Genomic DNA, 18,769 nt, shown 5'->3' with positions numbered 1-18,769 from the left:
CTCGTTGGAGATGATCAGTAGAAAGCTCTGCTCTCCCTGTTCCTCCCCTACACAACGAGCTAGGTGTGCAGGCTTAGAGCCATCCCTCTCAGGAGCCTGCTGGAGAGCTAAAGAGATACAGCCACAGCTTTGTGTTTCTTTTATCAAATCCTTTCTGCCTCTTCTCTTGTCTTTTTCCTGCTATTCTATTTTATAATGTTAAAAAAATTCAGAGGAGGTAGTTCTAGTTGTCACTGGTCTGTAGCCCAGAGGCAAGGAGAAAACAGGGCAGAGGTGTTAAGAGCTGACTTCAACTTTAAGTAGTGTTTTTTCATTTGTTCTTTTGCTCTTTAGAATAAGGAAACCTAAATAACTGTGTTAGCACTAGAGAGCTTCGGGAGATTCCAGGCTTTGCTGGGAACCCCCTGCCTGTCTGGACCAGGCTGATGATTACCAGAAGTGGGAAGATTCCTGCAAAGCCAGTAAAGAGAATTGTGGGGGAGCAGAAAAACTTCCTTGTTTGTTAGAATTTAGGGGAAGTGGAGGGACTGGGTGGGAAGCACTGGAATACAGGAAACTTCTGAACTCCTACTTGCATTATTCATCCGTTTTTATTACTGCAATGAATTTACAGGAAAATGGAGATAGAGAAAACTGGATGCAAGTGGGAATTCTGAGGTATTAGGGTGTATGGAGACCAGCCTCTCCCTGACAGGGAGACAGCCAGGCCATGGGTCCAGACAGCTCTGAACGGCAATTCTTGCCCTCCCTGTATGTGTTATCAGAGGCAGAATCAGGGCTACGTGGTCTGATCTGGTGTCGCTTCAGAACCAGCCTTCTTCATTTTGCAGCTGAGCTATGGAGATTTGTGTGACCTCTGTTAACCTAACAGTGATAAATGGTTTAGAGGAATTGAAATCAAGTTACAGGAGTATTCAGTGCTGCTGTCAAGGTCTGCTTGCTGAGTCCCAAGGGAAGCAATAGCAAATTTTGCAATGCTGTAAGGGGGAGCAGGCTCAGCCTGTAAATGCTTAAAACCTCAAGGCTTCTGTGTGTGAAGTACTGTACCATCACCTCACCTTAACATAAAAGCACTGAAGGGTACTCAAGAGCTTGGCAGGGCTGGTCCACAGCTGCTTGGCTGTGATGAGCTCTACAGTCCCTTCAGTCTGTGTACTGTGGGACACCGAGCGTGTCGGGATTGCCAGTAGCAGCAACACGTGGAAGATCAAGTCAGGGTATAAATAATAAATAACAAATCTGTGTGTTCCAGTCGGTCCCTGTGATTCTCCCTCTGTTTTGTCTGTCTCTTTGCTTTTTATGTTATCTCCGTCCATTCCTTTCTCTGATTTTCTCATCATCTCCGCTTTGCATTGCTGCCCCACCGCCATGGGTTAATGCTGCCTGCTCTAGAGTCACCGTGCTTGTGAAACACCAGTCCCCCACTTGCAGGCAGAAGCTGGCTCTGTTCTGCTTATAGGCTGAATAAGCTGGTATAACCCAGCGTCCCGCTCCTTGGTCCCTTGCTGCTCGGTCCCTGAAGAGGAAGGTTGCATGGTACAAAGTGTGACCATGGTACAAATTGAACTTTGTTTTGTGTTAGCCAAGAAATTGTTTGTTTCCATTGGAAATCAGAGCAGCATGTTGTTTGTTTCTTGGCCATCACTTCCGCGCATTCATCTGTCTAATAAAAATAAATAGAAAATGAAAAAAGAACCCGGCTCATCCTTCTCTGTCTTGTCTCAGCATGTTCATCCCTCACTGTGTCATCTCTTTGCCATGCATGCGTGTATTTTCTGTATGTGCCTCTGCTCTAAGCACTTCTCTTTGGCCACTTGAGCTGCATTTCATTTCTGCTGGTGGTGAAGTGGGTGAAGGTCCTGAGCACGCACCACATACTCTGTGGACAAATCTGTCCCCCAGCTCTTCCTGAGGGCTTGGTTAGCTCAGCCTGAGTCTTCACAGCACCAGCTAGAGACACTGGGGCCTTCAGCACAAGATGTGACGTCTTGTATTATCAGTCATCAGGGGGTTGAGCTCATTGTCCTATTTCTCGGGCACCACAGCAGCTGGCACAGTGGTGCTTTGGGTTAAACGTGGCTGTACCACACACAGCCGCGCTCACACTCTCAGAACAGCAGACTCAGACAAGCTGCTGTCTCCTGCAGCACCCCGTCTGATCCACCAGCACCCACCAAGGCCGGTAGCACCAATCCTGGTGCTTTCCATGAGAAAATCATGACTCTTCCGCTCCCCTCTGGGCAGGCTGGGGGTGCAGGACAGGGGGCTGGTGACAAAGCCTTGTCCCCACGCTTGGGGACACAAGCCAGCTGCCCTGACCGAGCCTCTCCTTTTCCTCCCCGCAGCCGTGCCGCCTCAGCTCCCCGGCCCCTTGCCCGCCCGTCTACGCTGGCACCAGCAGCCTGCCCCCCACGTCCCCCGGCCCCACAGCCCTGCCCCACAGCACCGCCTGCCCCTCGCCCATCAGCGTGGCCCTGGACAGCATGGCGGGCACCGAGAGGGAGCAGGAGCCCGGCGGGGCCATACCCAGCCCCTTCCCCGACAAGGTGGGAACTGCGGCACCTGCCAAGCCCCGTATGGCTGCCCTCTCCCTCAGACGGTTCCTGAGGAGGGGCTGCCTGAACTCGCCCGTCTTCGCCACACTCTCACCAAGGTGCCCGACCATGCCCCACGGAAAGGTGCAGCCGCTGGGCGAGCGGGAGCGGCAGCTCCGGCAGGACGCCAAGGCGGTGAGCAGGTAAGCGCCGCGCCTGGGTGCCTTCCCCAAGGGCTCGCCTCAGGGATTGTTTGGTTTTGTGGTTAGTTCGTGGCTAAATATTCTCAACAGAGCCCTCAAAGCAGGCTTTTTGCCTCATATTCCAGTCAGCTCTCGCGGTCTTCCCCCGTGCCCGCTCGCTGAGGGCTTCCCTCGCAAGCGGGCAGCGGCTCCGCTCCTCACAGGCTTTGGGGCACAAAATGGAGGAGCCGCCATCTTCCCGCCTGTCCTGGGTACCAGCGGCCGTGAGGCAGCTGCGTACGGTGTGGCCGAGCTGTTGTTTGCATTAGCAGAAATTTGTCCGATTCAGGTATTTCTCCCATTCAGTCTCACAATCTCCACAAGGTGCCCTTCAGGTCCTCAGACCGACGGCAGCTGGTCGCTGGCGTGTTTTGTTAGCACTGTGTGGCTGTGTGATGCCGTGAACCCAGCTACAGAAGGGTTCTTACAACTCAAATCACAACTAGTATTTGATCTGCCTGTCCTGAATCACAGAAAGCCTTTCAAAACTGCCTTGTCCTGTTGGCTTCTGTTTGTTTTCTGCATGAAGCATTTTCTCTGCTGATAGGCAGGAGGTGGTCCTGGTTGTTCCTTTCTGCTGCACTCAGGCCTCCTGTTAATGCTGTAAGGTTCCTAGGTTTTACTTTAGGTCCCCGAATTCTGAAAGTCACTTGAATGCTTGTGTTTATTCTCAAGCTCTGGTTCAGGTATGGTTTAATGGTCAGAGGAGACCCAGAAGTAACAAGAGAGCAGAAACCTTGAGAGAGAACCTCAAAACATTTGTTGTTTTGGAACAGGATACTGTAAGAGTGGGGATTTTTTGCCTAGAGAATCTGCCACTTTTGAGACCAAACCCTGGCCTTGTCCCTTACTGAAATTAATGTCTACTCAGCCCCTATTAATCCACCTACACTGCTGACCAAGTGGCTGAGTCCATATTGTAAATTCAGAAGCACAAATCTGAGGGCTCTTTATCCACCTGGCTGTGCACGCCAGCACACAGCAGTTTTGCTTCAAAGCTGTTGGAGTGCACTTTTTTTTTTTTTCTTTCCATTTTCCATCTATGTGGGCTTGTGCCCAGGAGTTTTGCTTTGAGATTTGGGGTTTGAACAATAAAACACTCAAAGCCAGACTCCGTGCTGCACGCTTGCTGTTTCAGAGAGCACATCAAGGAGTGCCCTGTGCGTGATGAGTTTTTATTTCACAACACAGCTTCTTCCAAATAAAAATGGACGTTCCTTTGGAGAGACGAATCTACCCTGTAGACTCTGCGGAGGAAGAGCGCAAGTGCCACCAGGTTTGTAAGGAATCTGCAAAGGAGGTGATCTGCCCCTGGGAGAGCCCCGCAGAGGAGGGCAGAGCTGGGTAACCAGCAGCGCCTGCAGCAGCCGAGATGTGACCCCCTAACGAACAGACGCCTGCTGAGATGCTGAGGTTTGCCACGTATGGCTCAGTACATGGGCCATGCTGTTAAAGAAGTGCACTAGAGCCATCCTTCAGCATCAAGGCAGCTCCAGCTATGACATCTATGAGTAATGAACTCTGATATACCCATCTGTTTGTAATTCAAGAATTTGAAGCATTTCTGGACTGAGTTTCCTATCTTTAGTATATTCAGATCCATTCATTATAGACTTCTTGATAAATTAACCTCATTTCTTGCCTTATAGCAGATGGAGAATTATGTACATATATCCTGGGAAATGGTGTCTTATCGGAGTTACTTGCTTTGCCATGAGGTGTCAGCACACTGTACACAACACAGCTGGAGCAGAGCTTGCAGGCATTTTTCAGAGCAGGACTAAGACTTCAAGCACTGCCAAGATCAGATGTGTCTGTGTCCCAGCTTGGGTCCACCTCTTACTATTGATAAGAATTCTTAATTTTAAATCAAATTCATTAAGAAACAGCTGATAGCTGGGGAAAAAAATTCAAACCTTTCCTGAGAAGCCAAGTGTTCTATGGCATAGGACCATCCCTTAAGCAAAACCAAAAAGGATCCTGAAGAGCAAGTGGTGCAGGAGAGCAACAAAGGCTCCAGAGCACTTCTGCCTCAGCTCCAGTTTCCCTTCTGTGGCTTCTCAGTGCCAGGATGGGTCTTGAAACCATGAATTGGACTGTATCCCTGCAACACTCAGGAAGGTCAGAAGTGACTCTGTGGTGGCGTTTTGAGCCTCTCCAAACGTAGACTGATGCATTGCCTGATGCACAATTTTTAACTGTGTTTTTATCATAGTCTTAGATTTTTAATCTAAAGTCTCAGAACATTGCTTTCCTTATGTCTCACTGGAGTTTCAAGATATTTTTTTTTGTTCAAATGTAGAGGGGTTTCCTGGATGTGTGTGACACGGGCCATTATTCTGCAAGTTGGCCATGCGGCCTGTGACTTTTGATGTTGCTATTTTGTACTTTTTAAGTGTAAATGAAGTTTTGCCTGTGTGGCTGACGTGGTTCATCATGCTGATTTCTACTGCGGGATTTGAAGTCTCCCCTCCTGCCTGCTCAGTGGTCCCCGTGTGCATGGCAGGAGGTGAAGGTGCTGTTCAGCGCGTTGTACGTGGCTGACTTTGCCCTGATAAATCAGCCTCAAGAACTCTAGAAAGGCAAAGGAGGTATAACTTTGGTAGAACACAACGTGGATGAGACCTGGGCAGTCCTTGCTGCATCAGAAGTCGCGGTGCCTGCACGCCAGGTTTTGATGTGACTGAGGGTAACAGGACTTTGTGCCTCTCTTTATATGGCTCTGTGTTTGCTCTTCCTGGCGTTGCTTTACTGGAAGGATCTGGTTCTGCTGTGGCAGTCACTAGCAGTGTCCACCCACTGCCCATGAGAGACAAATATGTTTCCTGTGATAGCTTTTGTTGATCTTGTTACTCAGCCTCTCTTGATCAGGCAGTTACGGTGTAATCCAGGAAACACGACAGGAAGATGTGATGGATTAGAGTTACATTTTGCCATTTAATATCACGCACACTATATGATAAGAATTACTGTAATATTGCCAGGGCATTAAACGGTCCCTTGGCCTCACGCTCCTCCTCAAAACCAGAGGGAAGACCTCAGGATCCAAGCCTGGCTGCTCAGACACCCTCTATCACACAGTTACACCAGACACAGCTCCATGCACGTCCCGTAGGACAGCACTATGGGCTCCCATCACTTACCCCTTCAGGAAATGCTTTCCTTTCAATCTCTTTCACTTTGTAGACCCGTATATTTTTCCCCAGGGGGGCAGGCACCTGTGTGGTCAGTCTCCAGCCTGCGCCTCGCTTTCCCTCCTTCCTTTCCATCAGCCCCCGTGGTCTGCAGACCCCCAGCTGCCTGCAGGGAAACCAGAGCTCTGGAGGCCCCACATCCCTCCTGCCACGCCGCCGCGCTCGCACGGTGACATCTGACGATCTCGCCCCCGTCGGAGGCCTGGCGTGCTGGAGTCTGGAGCGCTTTCAGCTCCGGCAGTTCAAATCCCCTCGCTGTGCAGTAGCCCATTTAAAGCTGCCTGGAGTCACCTGGAGGAATTAGCTCACTGCAGCAACTTAGACATCCAAAGTATTCCGATAATGTGAGGGATGTGTAAGGTTAATGACTGGAAAAAGTGATCGCTCCCTGTGGGCAGTTTCTCAGAAAACTCCCTGCTGTTTGGCGGAGAGAAGAAAGGAGGCTCTGGCAGCAGCGAGGGAGCCCCGTGCCCTGCTTGCCCGCCTCCCACGGCTCTGTGGCCTGCCAGCTGCTGGTGCTACTGGTGCTACTGGTGCTGCTGGGGCCGCCACCTGGGAGGAGGGCATCTCCAGCTGCAGGAGAGCTCCATGCTGGCGTGCTGCAATGTTAGGTATTGTTTGGATGAATTGGGAAGGGAGAAGAGAGATGCTTAATTAGCCACACGGTGTCTACAACACGCTCCTCTCCCAGGTGGAGGTTCCTGGGCTGGGCTCCTCCAGCCTCCCCAGCTCCAGTGGGAGTTGTTGCATCCTCGCCCTGCAGCCGTGGGCCAGCTTCTGTGGTTCCCCATGCCGCAGGGAGAGCTCTTCCCAGGCTGCCTCAGCCAACAGCCTCAAGGGGACACTGTTGGGATAGGATGGGAGCCATGGGCAGCATCCTGCTGCCAGCTTTGGGGCCGACCTGCTCCTCCTGTGCTGCCTCACCGCGGCTGTGGTGGTGCTGTGGGGCTGGGGCATCCAGCTGGGCACGACCCGCAGGATGGAGGATGGGACACAGCATCTCAGTGAAGCTAAACCCTCGCTGAAATGTCCAAATTTCAGGTCTATTTCCCAGGTGATCGGCATCTCTCAAGCCTCCCTTCCAGCCTGACATTTCACTCTGTTCTCTCCAGCTGGGAAACGGAGCCCGAGTGCCAAAAGCGCTGAGCACCTCTTTTTTAATTTTTCCTGAAGTCTCAGAGTGTGCATCGCTCAAGTCTCATTAATTTAAAAACGGAACAAAGGATGCTCAGCATCCCGCAGGATCAGGCCTCGGGAGCAGGAAGTACCAGCTGGCTCGGGAGAGGGCTTGTTCCCATGAGGTTCCCAGTGTGGTTTTGGCAGGCCGCATGGTTTGGATAGCTCTGCGAGCAGCCTCTTCCTGCCTGAAATGCCAGCCGGGGAAGAACAGCTGACTCAGAACATGACAGCTCTTCACAGCATCCCTGACGCCGCTGCCTTCACATTTTGGGCGGGTGGCTTGGAAGCCGAGCTGCGAGCTGAGCCCACGTCATGGTGCCCTTGGAAACCCTGCCCTGTGGGCGGAATTCACCTCTGTGCGGGGACTGCAGCGTGTAGCATCCCACCTGGGGCCCAAAAGAGGATTTCGGTGAAACCCAAGTGGTTCACAGCACAGCCACCCCGACACCTGAGGGTCTGTGTTATGATAAATACGTTACGAAAGCATCAGCATGACTTGGCTTTTTGGGGTGCAGGGCCTCGGGGATGCAGGAAGGACTCCAGTCGGTGGGGGAGGTCTCGCCTTGCCGCGAGGGATGTGTTTTGTGCATTTTGCAACACCCCTGGCCTGCAAGCAGAGGTGAGCACCTCACAGGATCCCCGGTAGGGTAAAGGTCCCCAGATCTCTTCCACACCACACTAAAGAGGAAAAGATAAGCTCTTGCAAGTCAGTTTACTTTTTAAAATTCATGTTGCCATAGCAGCTTAGCACACTGTCTCAAGTCCTCCCTCTTGCAAAACTTTGATCACCATGAAAACAGAATTATGTTGTTCTCCGACATGTTCTACATATAAATATATTGAAGTTCCTATAGTTCAGGCTTCAACATCTCTGCAAAGCCCTCTTTTATTTCTCCCTCACTGACATTCCTCAGGCCAGAGGACACTGTTTCAATCCTCTGGCTGCCTCGGACCTGGTGGTGGGTCCTGCTGCTGCTCATCTTGCCAGCTGAGGTTCTGGTGCCAGTGCCTTCTAACACACCATGATATAACACAGCACGGAGGCCCAGCCACCAATTCTGCCCCATAAATCCCAGGAATACCCTCCCTCCTTGGCTCAGCTCTCTGCCCCTTCTCTGAGTATTTAAAAGCACAAAATCCCCTGAAATGTCCACGCACTTGCTGCCATCCCATGGAAGCACCGGGCTGCTTTATCCTCGCTCACCTCCACTCCGATCATGCCGGGTGCCCTCTGTCCCCAGGGAACGGGGTCGCTCACAGCCCTTAGGACAGGACAAATCGGCTGTGGAAGCAGTCAGCCCTAGGGGACTAACTCAAGGCAGGACAAAACTCGCATATGGGTAGGATTTGGTGACGTTCGTTCCACCCTAACTCACATTAGTGGCTTTATTGAGAACGAGGGCTCGGCATGATGCCCGAGGAGACCGAATTTATCCGCGTCATACCTGGGGTGGGGCGGCCTCTCCTGCTCTGAAACCTTCCCTCTGGTGCACTCATGGCGCCAGGAGCAGCAGAAGGCGCTTTGCTAAATGTCAGCACTTCGCATCCTGCTCCGAGCAATCCTTTTGCTCTCATCGAGCGGCCCATTTTTCTGTCTGCGTTCACGCTAGCAATATTGGAAATGACCAATAAATAAATAAAATTAGGCTAGACACAGCCAAATTTGTAGCAAGAACCTCTGCAGTCATTTGGTTAAGCAGCACATCAACCCAAGCCCCCCTTCTGCTGCTGTTCTCATGCCTCCGTCTCCTCGCCCCAGACAAGACCCTTCCAGACCAGGACTGGGAAAGGTCAGTGGGAATTTTATTAACGTGCACAGCCAGACTTCTTCCAGTCAGCTTTTATTATTATTTTTTTTTCTTTTTCCCAATCAACTGAAGGGGAAAAAAAAAAAGAAAAAAAAGAGAGACGAAGAAGAAAAAATTGGGGTAAAAGTTGAAGAACACTTTAATTTATAAGAAAAAGAACTAAATAATTGATGTAGTCATGGTGCCAAAGGTAATTTCTGCTGCTCCCTCTATCTCACAAAGACATTTAGCATTGATTGAGATCAAAGTATCAAAAACCCCTGCTGCTGAGCTGAAAGGCAAAACTTTCGGCTGCCTTTCTCCGCTCTAATAATATCGTCTTTATGTAGTTAATAAACTGCACACTTCAGTCAAACTATATCATTACAGAAGACTTAGGGAGCTAATAATTTAAAAGCAAAGAATTGCCTCTGTTCTTCGCTTTGAACTAAACAACATTCTGTTGAATGAGGGGGACATCAAAGCTTTGTTACTATTACCAATGTGGCTGGAGCATAGGGCCGCACAGAGTGTGTACTTCAGTCATCAAGAGAAAAAAAAAAGAAAAAAAAAAAGATTAAAGATATTGGCTTATCAACCCACAGGCAGAACCAGGTGTTTTCTTTTCTGCTGTGCAAGCATCAGGTGGTTTGCTTATCAATGAGTTTTCTTGTTAAATAGATGTACACGACTTCGCCTGGGCCCTCCAATCCCAACTGCTGCCCTTTTATTTTCTGAGCCACCTTTGAAGGACGTGGGACGAGGGCTGTTTGTTGGCTAATTGGGCCCTTTTGTGAGGGCTGGCTCCCATTTTCGCCCCGCTCCCCACTTTCTCCCTGCACGGGTGGCGTGGGGGGGAAGCGTGGCATCATGTTCACACCCCTGATGCTTCCTTGCAGGGGTTTTCCCCCTGCAAAGGGGGAAGGCTGGTGCTGCACCGAGAGGCTGGGCTCAAGCCTCAGTACAGCCAGGGGAAGCATGCAACACCTACAGACCGAGCTTCTCCCACCTAGCCACAGCTCCCATCGTCATTCCTGAAAATGTTTGCACAAGGATGAGAATCCTGTGGGTTTTCTCCACCCTGCTCTGGGCTGCTCTCACCCGCTGAATCGCGAGGTCAGCGCGTGCGAAAAGAGCCTCCCAGCCCTGCTGCTCTCATCTCCCGGGCCCGATGTTCCCCTGGATGTTCCAGGCAGATCTTGGAGCTGCCAGTTTGGCGTGGGCTCTATTATGGGATCCTTCGACTTCTTAAATGCTGCTTTTCATTTGCATCAAAAACTCTCCTTGGTTCGTGGCGGTCTGGATCTCATCCCCTATTAAAGATTGGAATTTAAAAAAGCAGAAAATAATGGCTTATTTCAAAGTAACAATTCAACTGCTTTTTGAAATTCTGTCCTTATTCAAAACCACTTAAATTTATACATATTTCTAAGTCTTTATTATCCTCAGAGGCTGAACCAATTTGGATCTTGATTTCCGCGAGTGTTCTCCTTGATTTTTTTTTCCAAGAAAGTTGAGATGTGATGTGAACAGATTGGACATTAACCATAGGTAACAAACGGTTTCCCGGGAATTATTGCTCAAGTTATTCTTTAAATACTTTGCAAAGCCTATTACTGCGGGGAGAAACTTCAGAGCAAAGCGACTTTTGCAGAGGGATGATCTGCTGCTTTTCATCCCGTTGAGCTGCGGGCTGGAGCGTGTGCCTGAGCACATGTGTAGACGTGTGCCTGTGCGTGCTGTTGTGGCCTTCCTTCTTCTGGCAGTGGAAGAGGCTTTCCCATACACTGAGGATGATTTTCCAGCCCTGCTGTAGTGGAGGTTTTGCCTTTCATTTCGGTAAGGCTAAAATTTTGATTTGTCTTCTAGCAGGTGTGCCCGTGGCTGACACTCATCTTATGGCCAGAATAATGGAAACTGCCCTTCGGAGAGGGGCTTGCCAAAGGGTCCCTGCCACGTTCTGCTTGGCTTGTAGGGGCTTTGTCTTACAGGATCTCTTGGGCACAACGTTGAAGATCTGCACGTAGAAATCAGCAATCTGTGGGTATTTAGGACAAGCTCTGGCCCAAAGTACCCAACACAACTTCCAGAGCGTGCTACCTGTCCGTCTGTCTGCACATCTGTCTGTCTACAGGCAGCTCCATTCATGCCAGGACTGTTTCTGCAGCGTTTTGAAAGGCTCCCACATTCAGAAGAGCGCTGTGAACCAGCACGAAAGGTTTCCAGTTGGACAGAGATGCGGAGCTAAAGGCTCTTGAGCCAACCTGTGCAAGATCTGGTAATACAAAGATAATAAAGTGACTCTGATGGGAGTGCAAGGCAGAGTGAAGCTGTCTTTAGCCTTTACCAAAACCACTGTCAGTGCCTTTGCCTTTTCACAGCACAGCTCTCCGCAAAGCTAATTGGGTTAGTGCCTTGCAGGGGGTTTTCAGTGTCTGCAGGAGATGGGCTGCTGCAAACACCTTCCCCTTCAAGGCACACAGCGTTGCCTTTTTCACACCACAGCTCTCTCCCTGGCTTCTGTTCTCGAAAAGCAAAAGTCCCAGGCTGTTCTTCAGTATCAGCCATTACAGGGTTTCAGTTCTTTCCTCCCAGCCATTTTCAAATGTTCAACTTAAAAGGAAAATGTTTCATTTTAGGCCAAATTCCCCCCTCCTCTCCCTTTCCCCTCTCTTCTCCTTCACCCCCCTCTTTTCTCTGGAAGAAGAACAAAGTCATTCAAATCAGGAAGCTGAGGAACTCCATGTATACTTTCCACTGGGACCTCAATCCCTACTGGTTTGGCTTGATTTGATTGAAGTGTAATTTAATCCTTCACCATTTGTCATAATGTCATTTCTGTATAAAAACACCGCCGCATCCAAACTGCAGATCAGCACCGAGGAGCTCTCCGGGAGGCGCGGAGCGGGCTCTGTGGATGGTGAGGAGGGCGTGAAGCAGTCCCGTGGGGTGGAGGTCCTGCACCCACGGCCAGGTGATGGGGTGACTGGGAGCACGTCTGCACAGACTGAGCCAGGTTGTGTAGGGTAAAATGTCCAGGAGGAGGTGGACAACTTGATGTCAGCATGGGCTAGCAATGAATACATTTGCAGGCACAGGTAAGCGCAGTGCTGGTCATGGTGCTGGACGATTGCCCTGCGTTACCTCCAGGAGCAAGTCTGCAGTCTGTGTAGCTCAAACCACGTCTGTATTTGTAAAGAGGAAGGGAAGGAGAGGGCCTGGTGATGGGAATTCTCTTCCCTGATGTGCAGGTGTCTTCCACCCCCTTTTCTTCAGAGCAACCTTTACGTTTTTGGGGCTTGCATCCAAATATTGGACCTACCAGCAGCCCAGCTCTATGGGAACTGAGGGGTGTCAGGAAAACTGCACTCAGAAGCCCTAGGGGTTTTGTTTCTACCTCCATGCGTGGTCGCTGCTCATCCTCTCAGGCATGCAGGCTCACTGCTCACTGCCTGAGCACCCTTGGCAGGATCTGGCCCCGCAGCCAGGCATGTCCTGGGATGCACCTCGGCATGTCCCATGGAGTGTCACCGCCCAGCAGCAAGGTTCTGGCTAATCTGCAAGTGTCCCATGAGGGGGTTTTGCTCCAGGATTTTTTTTTTTTTAGAGAGATGCCAAACATCTTTACTTTCCCCTTCCTGTCCATTCACTGCACACCCTAAAAGGAAGTAGGAACGAGGGGAACAGATAAGCCTTATCCCCCAGAAAGAAAACATTCCTGCAGTCAGAGTATATAAGCCAGATACCGCCTGCCTTTCTTCAGCCTGAGCCGTGCGGGTATCGCAGCAGCCGGAGCCTGGCTCGCTGCTGGGGCTTAGGACCGGAGCCAAAGGTCGTGCGGCCGGGGGGGACAGAGCCCCCAGACCTCCCGTCTCCTCACCACCCTCCCAAGGGACTGGGCTGCCAGACCGCCCGCGAGCTGCTCGGGGAGTGGGGGCACTTGTTTGCAGACACCGACCAGGAGGATAAGCGGAGAGGGGGCTGTAGGGGCCCCCCGGCTCCCCGTTACCCCGCTGTCACAGCCCTGCTCCATCCCCTCCCCCTAAGAGCAGCGTGGGGTATCTGCTCGCAACACTTGTCAAAAATTAAAGCAGAGCCTTCTTTCAAATGCGCTGCCTGTACTCGACTGCCAGAAGAGCGATTCTTCCTCCCCCCCCAAAAAAAATTTGCATTTAAAATTCCAAATATGCACTTTTGCTCAGACGAAAGAATGCGTGTTCCTGCTTTCAAGTCAGGTCCTCCATGACCTCTAGGTTTTAATATTTCCAGCAAAGTGTCATTTGACAATTCAAATACAGTCGGTAAGCACAGGAAAGTAAATGTCCTTTAAGATAAGCGCGTATTATAGCGAGAGCTGGTGATGAGAAGATTTCACCTACAGCTAGAAACTTCAGAGTGATCTGTGTGACTCTGCTGCATATTAAAAAACGGCTTTGGTGAAATATTGGCATTTCCAGATTCCAGTTTGCCAGTGCTAATGTATTCCCGCTGCTTAATTCACAGGGAAGCGTGCTGGCCTGTGCGGAGAGATTTCACTGTTTAGCTTTTGCTTTTCAATTAAGAGCAAACCAGGGCTCAAATCCTGCTCGTGGCACATCTCAGCGGGTGAAGGACTGCAGCCCCACACACCTGGACGGCCGGATCCGCGCTGCCAGCACGCTCCTTTGGGGTGGCACCGGGGTGCTGGGGCTGGCCCCGTCCCCTCCAGGCTGGGTACCCCCAAAGTCCTGGGCTTTTCCTTCATGCTCTGCTTTCCTCGCATCCCTTTGAGTTCATGGCAGGCTCCCGAAGCCCTCGCACGGGCGGCCGTGTTATCGCACCCCCGCCCCTCTGCGCAGCTCCAGCCACCAGTCAGCAAGCAGATCGGGCTGTCACAATAATTAATAGGCCTCCCTGTGGTCCCTGGTAATCCATCCCAGGGCCGCACAGCACCGGCTCTGTTTTACTTAGGTGTATGTAAGCCTTAGAACTGCCCCAGACAGAGCCTTTTTCATGGAGCTGATTCATTCAACACCTTAGAAGGGTTGTGGGCGCAGGGAGGGGGCAAGTTTACACAGATGCTAGTGTCTCAGGACTTGCTAGCAGGTGTCTCCTAACTTTACACAGACCACCCTCACACTAAAGGGACTCCTTTTGCTTTGAGCCTGTTTGAGTTACACAGCTTTGGTCTTTGAGTTCCTGCTCAGCGGACGATTTATGGCGCTCCTTATTGATAATGCCCCTGCGAGCAGAGGAGAGGCTTGTTCGCCAGCCGTGGGGCTTTCAGAGCGCCCTCGAATAGCTGAAGTGCCCTGAGCATGCAATTCCTCCGGCTTTCGAGGGAAAGGAAAACAGCAGCACCCGTACAGGCTGCGGGGTTTTTCGTTTGTTTGTTTGTTTATTTAAAGGGGGGCGGGGAGGGGGAGCTAATGGTAGGTTTAAGCAAACAGTTTCCTCTGAATTTGGCCATTTTCTCTCGCTGAGGTCATGTGACAGCTGAGATTACACGATTAGAAACGTTTTAAGGCATTCCTGCAGCCTCAAGGGGGGAGAAGGGCAAATATTTTGGGATGGCTGGAACACACATCGCAGGGGGGTGCCTCTTCCCCAGGGGACGAGGCTGGGAGGCAGCTGGGAGCCCACGCTGGTGGAGGCTTGAGGCCCCGCAGGCTGCAGGATGCCAGATATGGGGCAGGCTGTTGCAAAATTGGGATCAGTTCTTGTGGTTCTCTGAAACCTTTCAGCATTTTCTGTATTCCAGTTGGTAAGGGCACCACGACTCCAGAAACACGGACACAGAGGCAGCATCTTCCACGGTTCCTGGTGCGGACACCTCGGGAGCTTCTTATCCCTTTGCCACAGCAGAGCAAAACTGGCCCGACTCAATTCCCACTACAAGTTAATGGGGAGAAAGTGTTACTGGTGTGACTGCAGTGCCTGAAACCCCACAACAAAGAGCCGGTCCCTGCCTCAAATCTCTCTTTTCTGCAGGTGACCTTCCCTTCATCTCCGCTGTGTTGTTGGTGTTACTGCCCCATGTCACTCGTGTAGCCCTCATTTGTTCCCTCGCACTGGGAGACAGAAAGCAGCCTGTAAGCACCTGAAAACAAAGATTATTTCTCTTTCAGGTCGGTGTGCAGTTTAGCATTTCTGCTAAAGATCCCGGTTGGGTTCTGGGCGTACTCCATCACAGATCCAGCACCACAAACACTGCAGCCACACTCTGCCACCTCTCCTCTCTGAGTCCCACCTTCTCTCTGCTGTAACTCCCACTGGAATTAGCAGAGCTTCTTTGTAGGTGACAAATGGGCACCCAGCCTTTGTATGAGCCTCTCGAGATCATATCAAGTTTGTTGTTTTGCTACTGGCCAAGATTTCTTCCTACTTTCCTGTGCTAGCTCTCTGAACATGAAACTACCCTTTCAAAGCTAAGTGGAGAGTGTGCTATTGCAGGTTGCATGTCAGCCGCTATCAGTTAAAAAATGAAAATATAATTGGTATTCCCTGAAGCGAGCCCACCTCTCGCAAATATTTCTGCGTAGCACTCAGCACGTTTCCGCTGAGTTCAGTTTGTCAGCAAATTGCACGCTCACCCTGCTGAACCACCGAGGCACTCCGCACAAGGGAGGGTTTCACAACACTTTCACGTTGACTCACGAGGTCAACAAGAAGCCCCGCTGGCTTCCTGTGTACCCTGAATCTGCTACAGCTGCGCCTCTCCAGCAGGTTGGGAAGCAACGATGTGTGCTCGCTGATACAAATGGTATTTCCAGTTCGAGTCCTTGTCTGGCGCAATGAGGAGTAACCACAATATCCATCTCTGTCTCCTGCTTTATCAGCTCCCACTGGAAAGGAAAGGAGAAGATCTGCTGTCCATAGGTAGTTTATTGGCTGCATTTACTCCTGGCTGCTCCATGACTTTATGCTTCAGCCCTCACCCCTCAGGCCATTCAATATTTTCCTCCTGACGGAGCTGCGGAGGCACCAGTTGAAGCCCAGACCCCGAGTGTCAGGTACGGGACGGATGGCTCCTGCCAAGGCCCCTGGTGTCATCGTGAAGGGTCCCAGGCAGCTGTAAGGACGTCTTCCTACGCCCCCGTCCTGCCTCGCACACACTTCATAAAAGCTGTAAAGGGATTAGATGGGACAGACATGATAAAAAATAGATGAGTTTGTTGTGCTTTTGGAACTAAATAATGCTTTAATAGCAGAATCCTTTTTCAAAGTTAGTAGTTCAGAGTAAGCAGTACTTTAGGCAATCCAGGCATCTGCTGCAGGGACTTTCCCTTGTAATTAGTTAATGAGCTTGATGTAATTTTTACATCTAATTAAGATGCCATCGTTTTAGCCTTGTTAGGAACGGTAAATTTTTGAGACACATTGGAGACGGGCTCCCTACCTGCCCCCTGACTGCATGCTCTGGTGAGCTGGCAGCAGCCAGCCTCGAAGGAGGCTTTGAGCCTTGGGGTGCACAGAGTGGGAGCAAGAAGTGTGTTCCCCAGGAGTGGAGCAAGCCTCTCCTTCCCATGGATGACATTTTTGGCCACCTGAACAGTTCCTAAAACCATATATCTGAGGGGCAGAGTGCTGCTGATTTTGCACAGTGACCTGGGTGACCACCCCACCACGACACCTCCTCTTTAGGGCTTGATGATCAGCTGAAGGAGAGTTGGTAGAACAACAACTGGCTGCCCCTTAAAACCCAAAAGTGAACTGGTGGCTGCACCAGGGCTTTTGCTAGCTTCTGTTCCCAGCTGACCCCATTTTTATGTGCTCCCCCCATCATCGCTGGGCTCCAAAGCCTGGATATATTTCTCCCTGGCCTGCCATCGTGCTGATTGGATTTAAATATGAAAAGCGTTGCTCTCTGTGCAAGTTCAGCCTTTGGTTAAAAGTGCAGGATGTTAAGAGGTGCAGGATTTTTTTAGTCTCTCATAAGGTCTTTTTTTTCCAGTGTCTCCTTATGAAATGGCCTTGAAAGTGTCTGTAATATAATGATCTCACACACTGTACAGGCTGTATTTCTCCTCCCTTTATGTAGAGTTTTCCTAGCTAATTTCACAGTAAACTTCATTAAACTGCCATCCCCTGCCATGAACTCTGGAGGTTCTCACTGCCACATGGCACACGTGGCTGCTGCTGGTGTATCTGCCTTGAATTAATGCAGGCGGGTTGCAGCTCCTGCAGCCTTTTGCAGATCAATGGGCTTGGTCCTCAGCTGCAGTATCAGGCCCTGGTCACACAGATCCCTCCAGCCTCCCATGCTGTGGTCCAGCTTTTCCTCAGCAGCCTTTGAGCACCAGTTTGACCCCGTCCAGTTTGGGACATGCAGACTGCCAGAACCTCAGGCAGCTGAGGCAGGCGGTGTCTCTGGGCCAGCCTAGGGCCCTGGTCCTGAGCCACAGCCTGCAGGGGTACTGAGGCTGCAGTTATTCACTGCACACCTTAGCTATTACTCCTCCGGGCCCAGATTTGTAGGACTGAGGTAGCAGAAGGCTCCCTTCTCCTCCTGCAGCTTCAGAGTAATGGTAGGAAGAAAGAAAAGGGGAGTACAAGTGCATTCAGGCCCCCCACTTTGACAAGTAGCTGCATTCTCCAACCCTTCACTTAGGTTTTCCAGGATCCATCAGCCCAAGGCCTCACCCACGAGACAGTTCTGCCAGCGGTGTTCTTCCCGTTGCCTTCAGTTGGCCACAAATCCCATAAATAAACTTTTTGGCATAGCAGCCCCAGCTATAAGGCGAGTACAACGTGGGCTGTAGGTCACACCGCAGATTTTCACATTCACATGGCTTCCTCTTGCCCAGCCAAAAGAAGGGAAAAGCAGGGATGAGTAGAGGACAAGAGAGCAAGCAGGGCAAGCAACACAAGGGGAAGGTCCTGCTGTAAGCCATACCGCTGTGCAAGTATCTCCTCTGACCTGCACATACACTGCACAGGGGTGAACGAGGAGGCAAATCCTCTTCTTTCTGCTGCCACCCAGTCCCCGGCGGACCACCGGCCAGAAAGAAGGCTGCCAGTCACGCAGGGGCACTTTGATGTGGGCACAAAAGAGCAAGCCATTCGAGACGCTTCCTGCCCGGTGGCCTCCATCAGTTTGTGAAGCCTCTGAACGCTCCTGTTTGATCTGCTCGAGGATCTTTGAAGCCTCTTCTGTCTCACAAACAAATGATCCACTGCAACTTATTTTTAATCCTTTAAAAGGTTCCAGATATTCCTCTGTAAAAAAAAAAAAAAAAAAAAAAAAAAAATACCCAGCCTGAAACTTGGTACCTCAGGGAGGAGCAAATTTTCAACTATTGGTTCGGTCTGAGCATATTCAAACATCAATTTATGAGTTCTTTGCTGGGAAGAAATGCCAAAGGTTCAGCCTGCACTGTGACCTAATCCTAGGTGCTAAAATATTGGGATCTCAAGGAAAGTAGCTGTGAGACAAGGCTGCAATGGCTTGGACTGCAGCATAGTGTATGGCACAGTTGATCTGAGGGGCTGCAAAGTTGGCTGGTGAGTGGAAAGAAATCCTGGCCAAGCAGCACAGGGACAAGCTCAAAGCAACACTTCCACTGTTGTCTTTCATTTACAGCTAATCACATACACAAGGGCACCGCTCGGTGCTGCAAGCCATTTATATACCTACCCTCCTGTTAAGCTTTATGTGAATTAATTGCTGCTTTCCATTCCTTCCTCCATGTTTTGCTCTAGCTCTCTAACCAAAAACTAAAATTGCAAAATCCAGCTGAAACTTAATGGAAAACACTGAGTTCCATCTGGCCTCACATAAATTATGGTTAGAGTTGCCATTTTGAAGCACAGTTGTTGTTGTTGTTGTTGTTTAATGCCAGACTATAAATCAG

At 50.6% G+C, this 18,769-nt stretch overlaps 1 protein-coding gene and 1 long non-coding RNA gene across 2 annotated transcripts in view; one reads left to right on the top strand and one right to left on the bottom strand.

Annotated features, from left to right (window-relative positions):
- RGS9 (regulator of G protein signaling 9) overlaps nt 1-5,201 on the top strand; it is a 169,847-nt gene extending 164,646 nt beyond the window's left edge. The window contains exons 19-21 of the mRNA XM_084491814.1: nt 2,346-2,737; nt 3,968-4,052; nt 4,426-5,201. Coding sequence (XP_084347940.1) covers nt 2,346-2,737; nt 3,968-4,052; nt 4,426-4,560 — 612 coding nt within the window. The 3' untranslated portion in view covers nt 4,561-5,201. The remainder of the gene's footprint in view (nt 1-2,345; nt 2,738-3,967; nt 4,053-4,425) is intronic.
- A 12,502-nt stretch (nt 5,202-17,703) lies between these two features.
- On the bottom strand, nt 17,704-18,762 carry LOC311420704. The gene is made up of 2 exons (XR_014684489.1): nt 18,553-18,762; nt 17,704-18,134 (listed from the first exon to the last, which is right to left on the bottom strand). It is a non-coding gene; the product is annotated as an uncharacterized lncRNA (long non-coding RNA).
- Between the last annotated feature and the right edge of the window lie 7 nt (nt 18,763-18,769).

This window comes from Aythya ferina (assembly GCF_964211825.1).
Source record: "Aythya ferina genome assembly, chromosome: 18".
Classification (NCBI taxonomy): domain Eukaryota; kingdom Metazoa; phylum Chordata; class Aves; order Anseriformes; family Anatidae; genus Aythya; species Aythya ferina.
The sequence above is the reverse complement of the archived record's forward strand: the minus strand, read 5'-3'. Positions and strand labels throughout refer to the sequence as shown.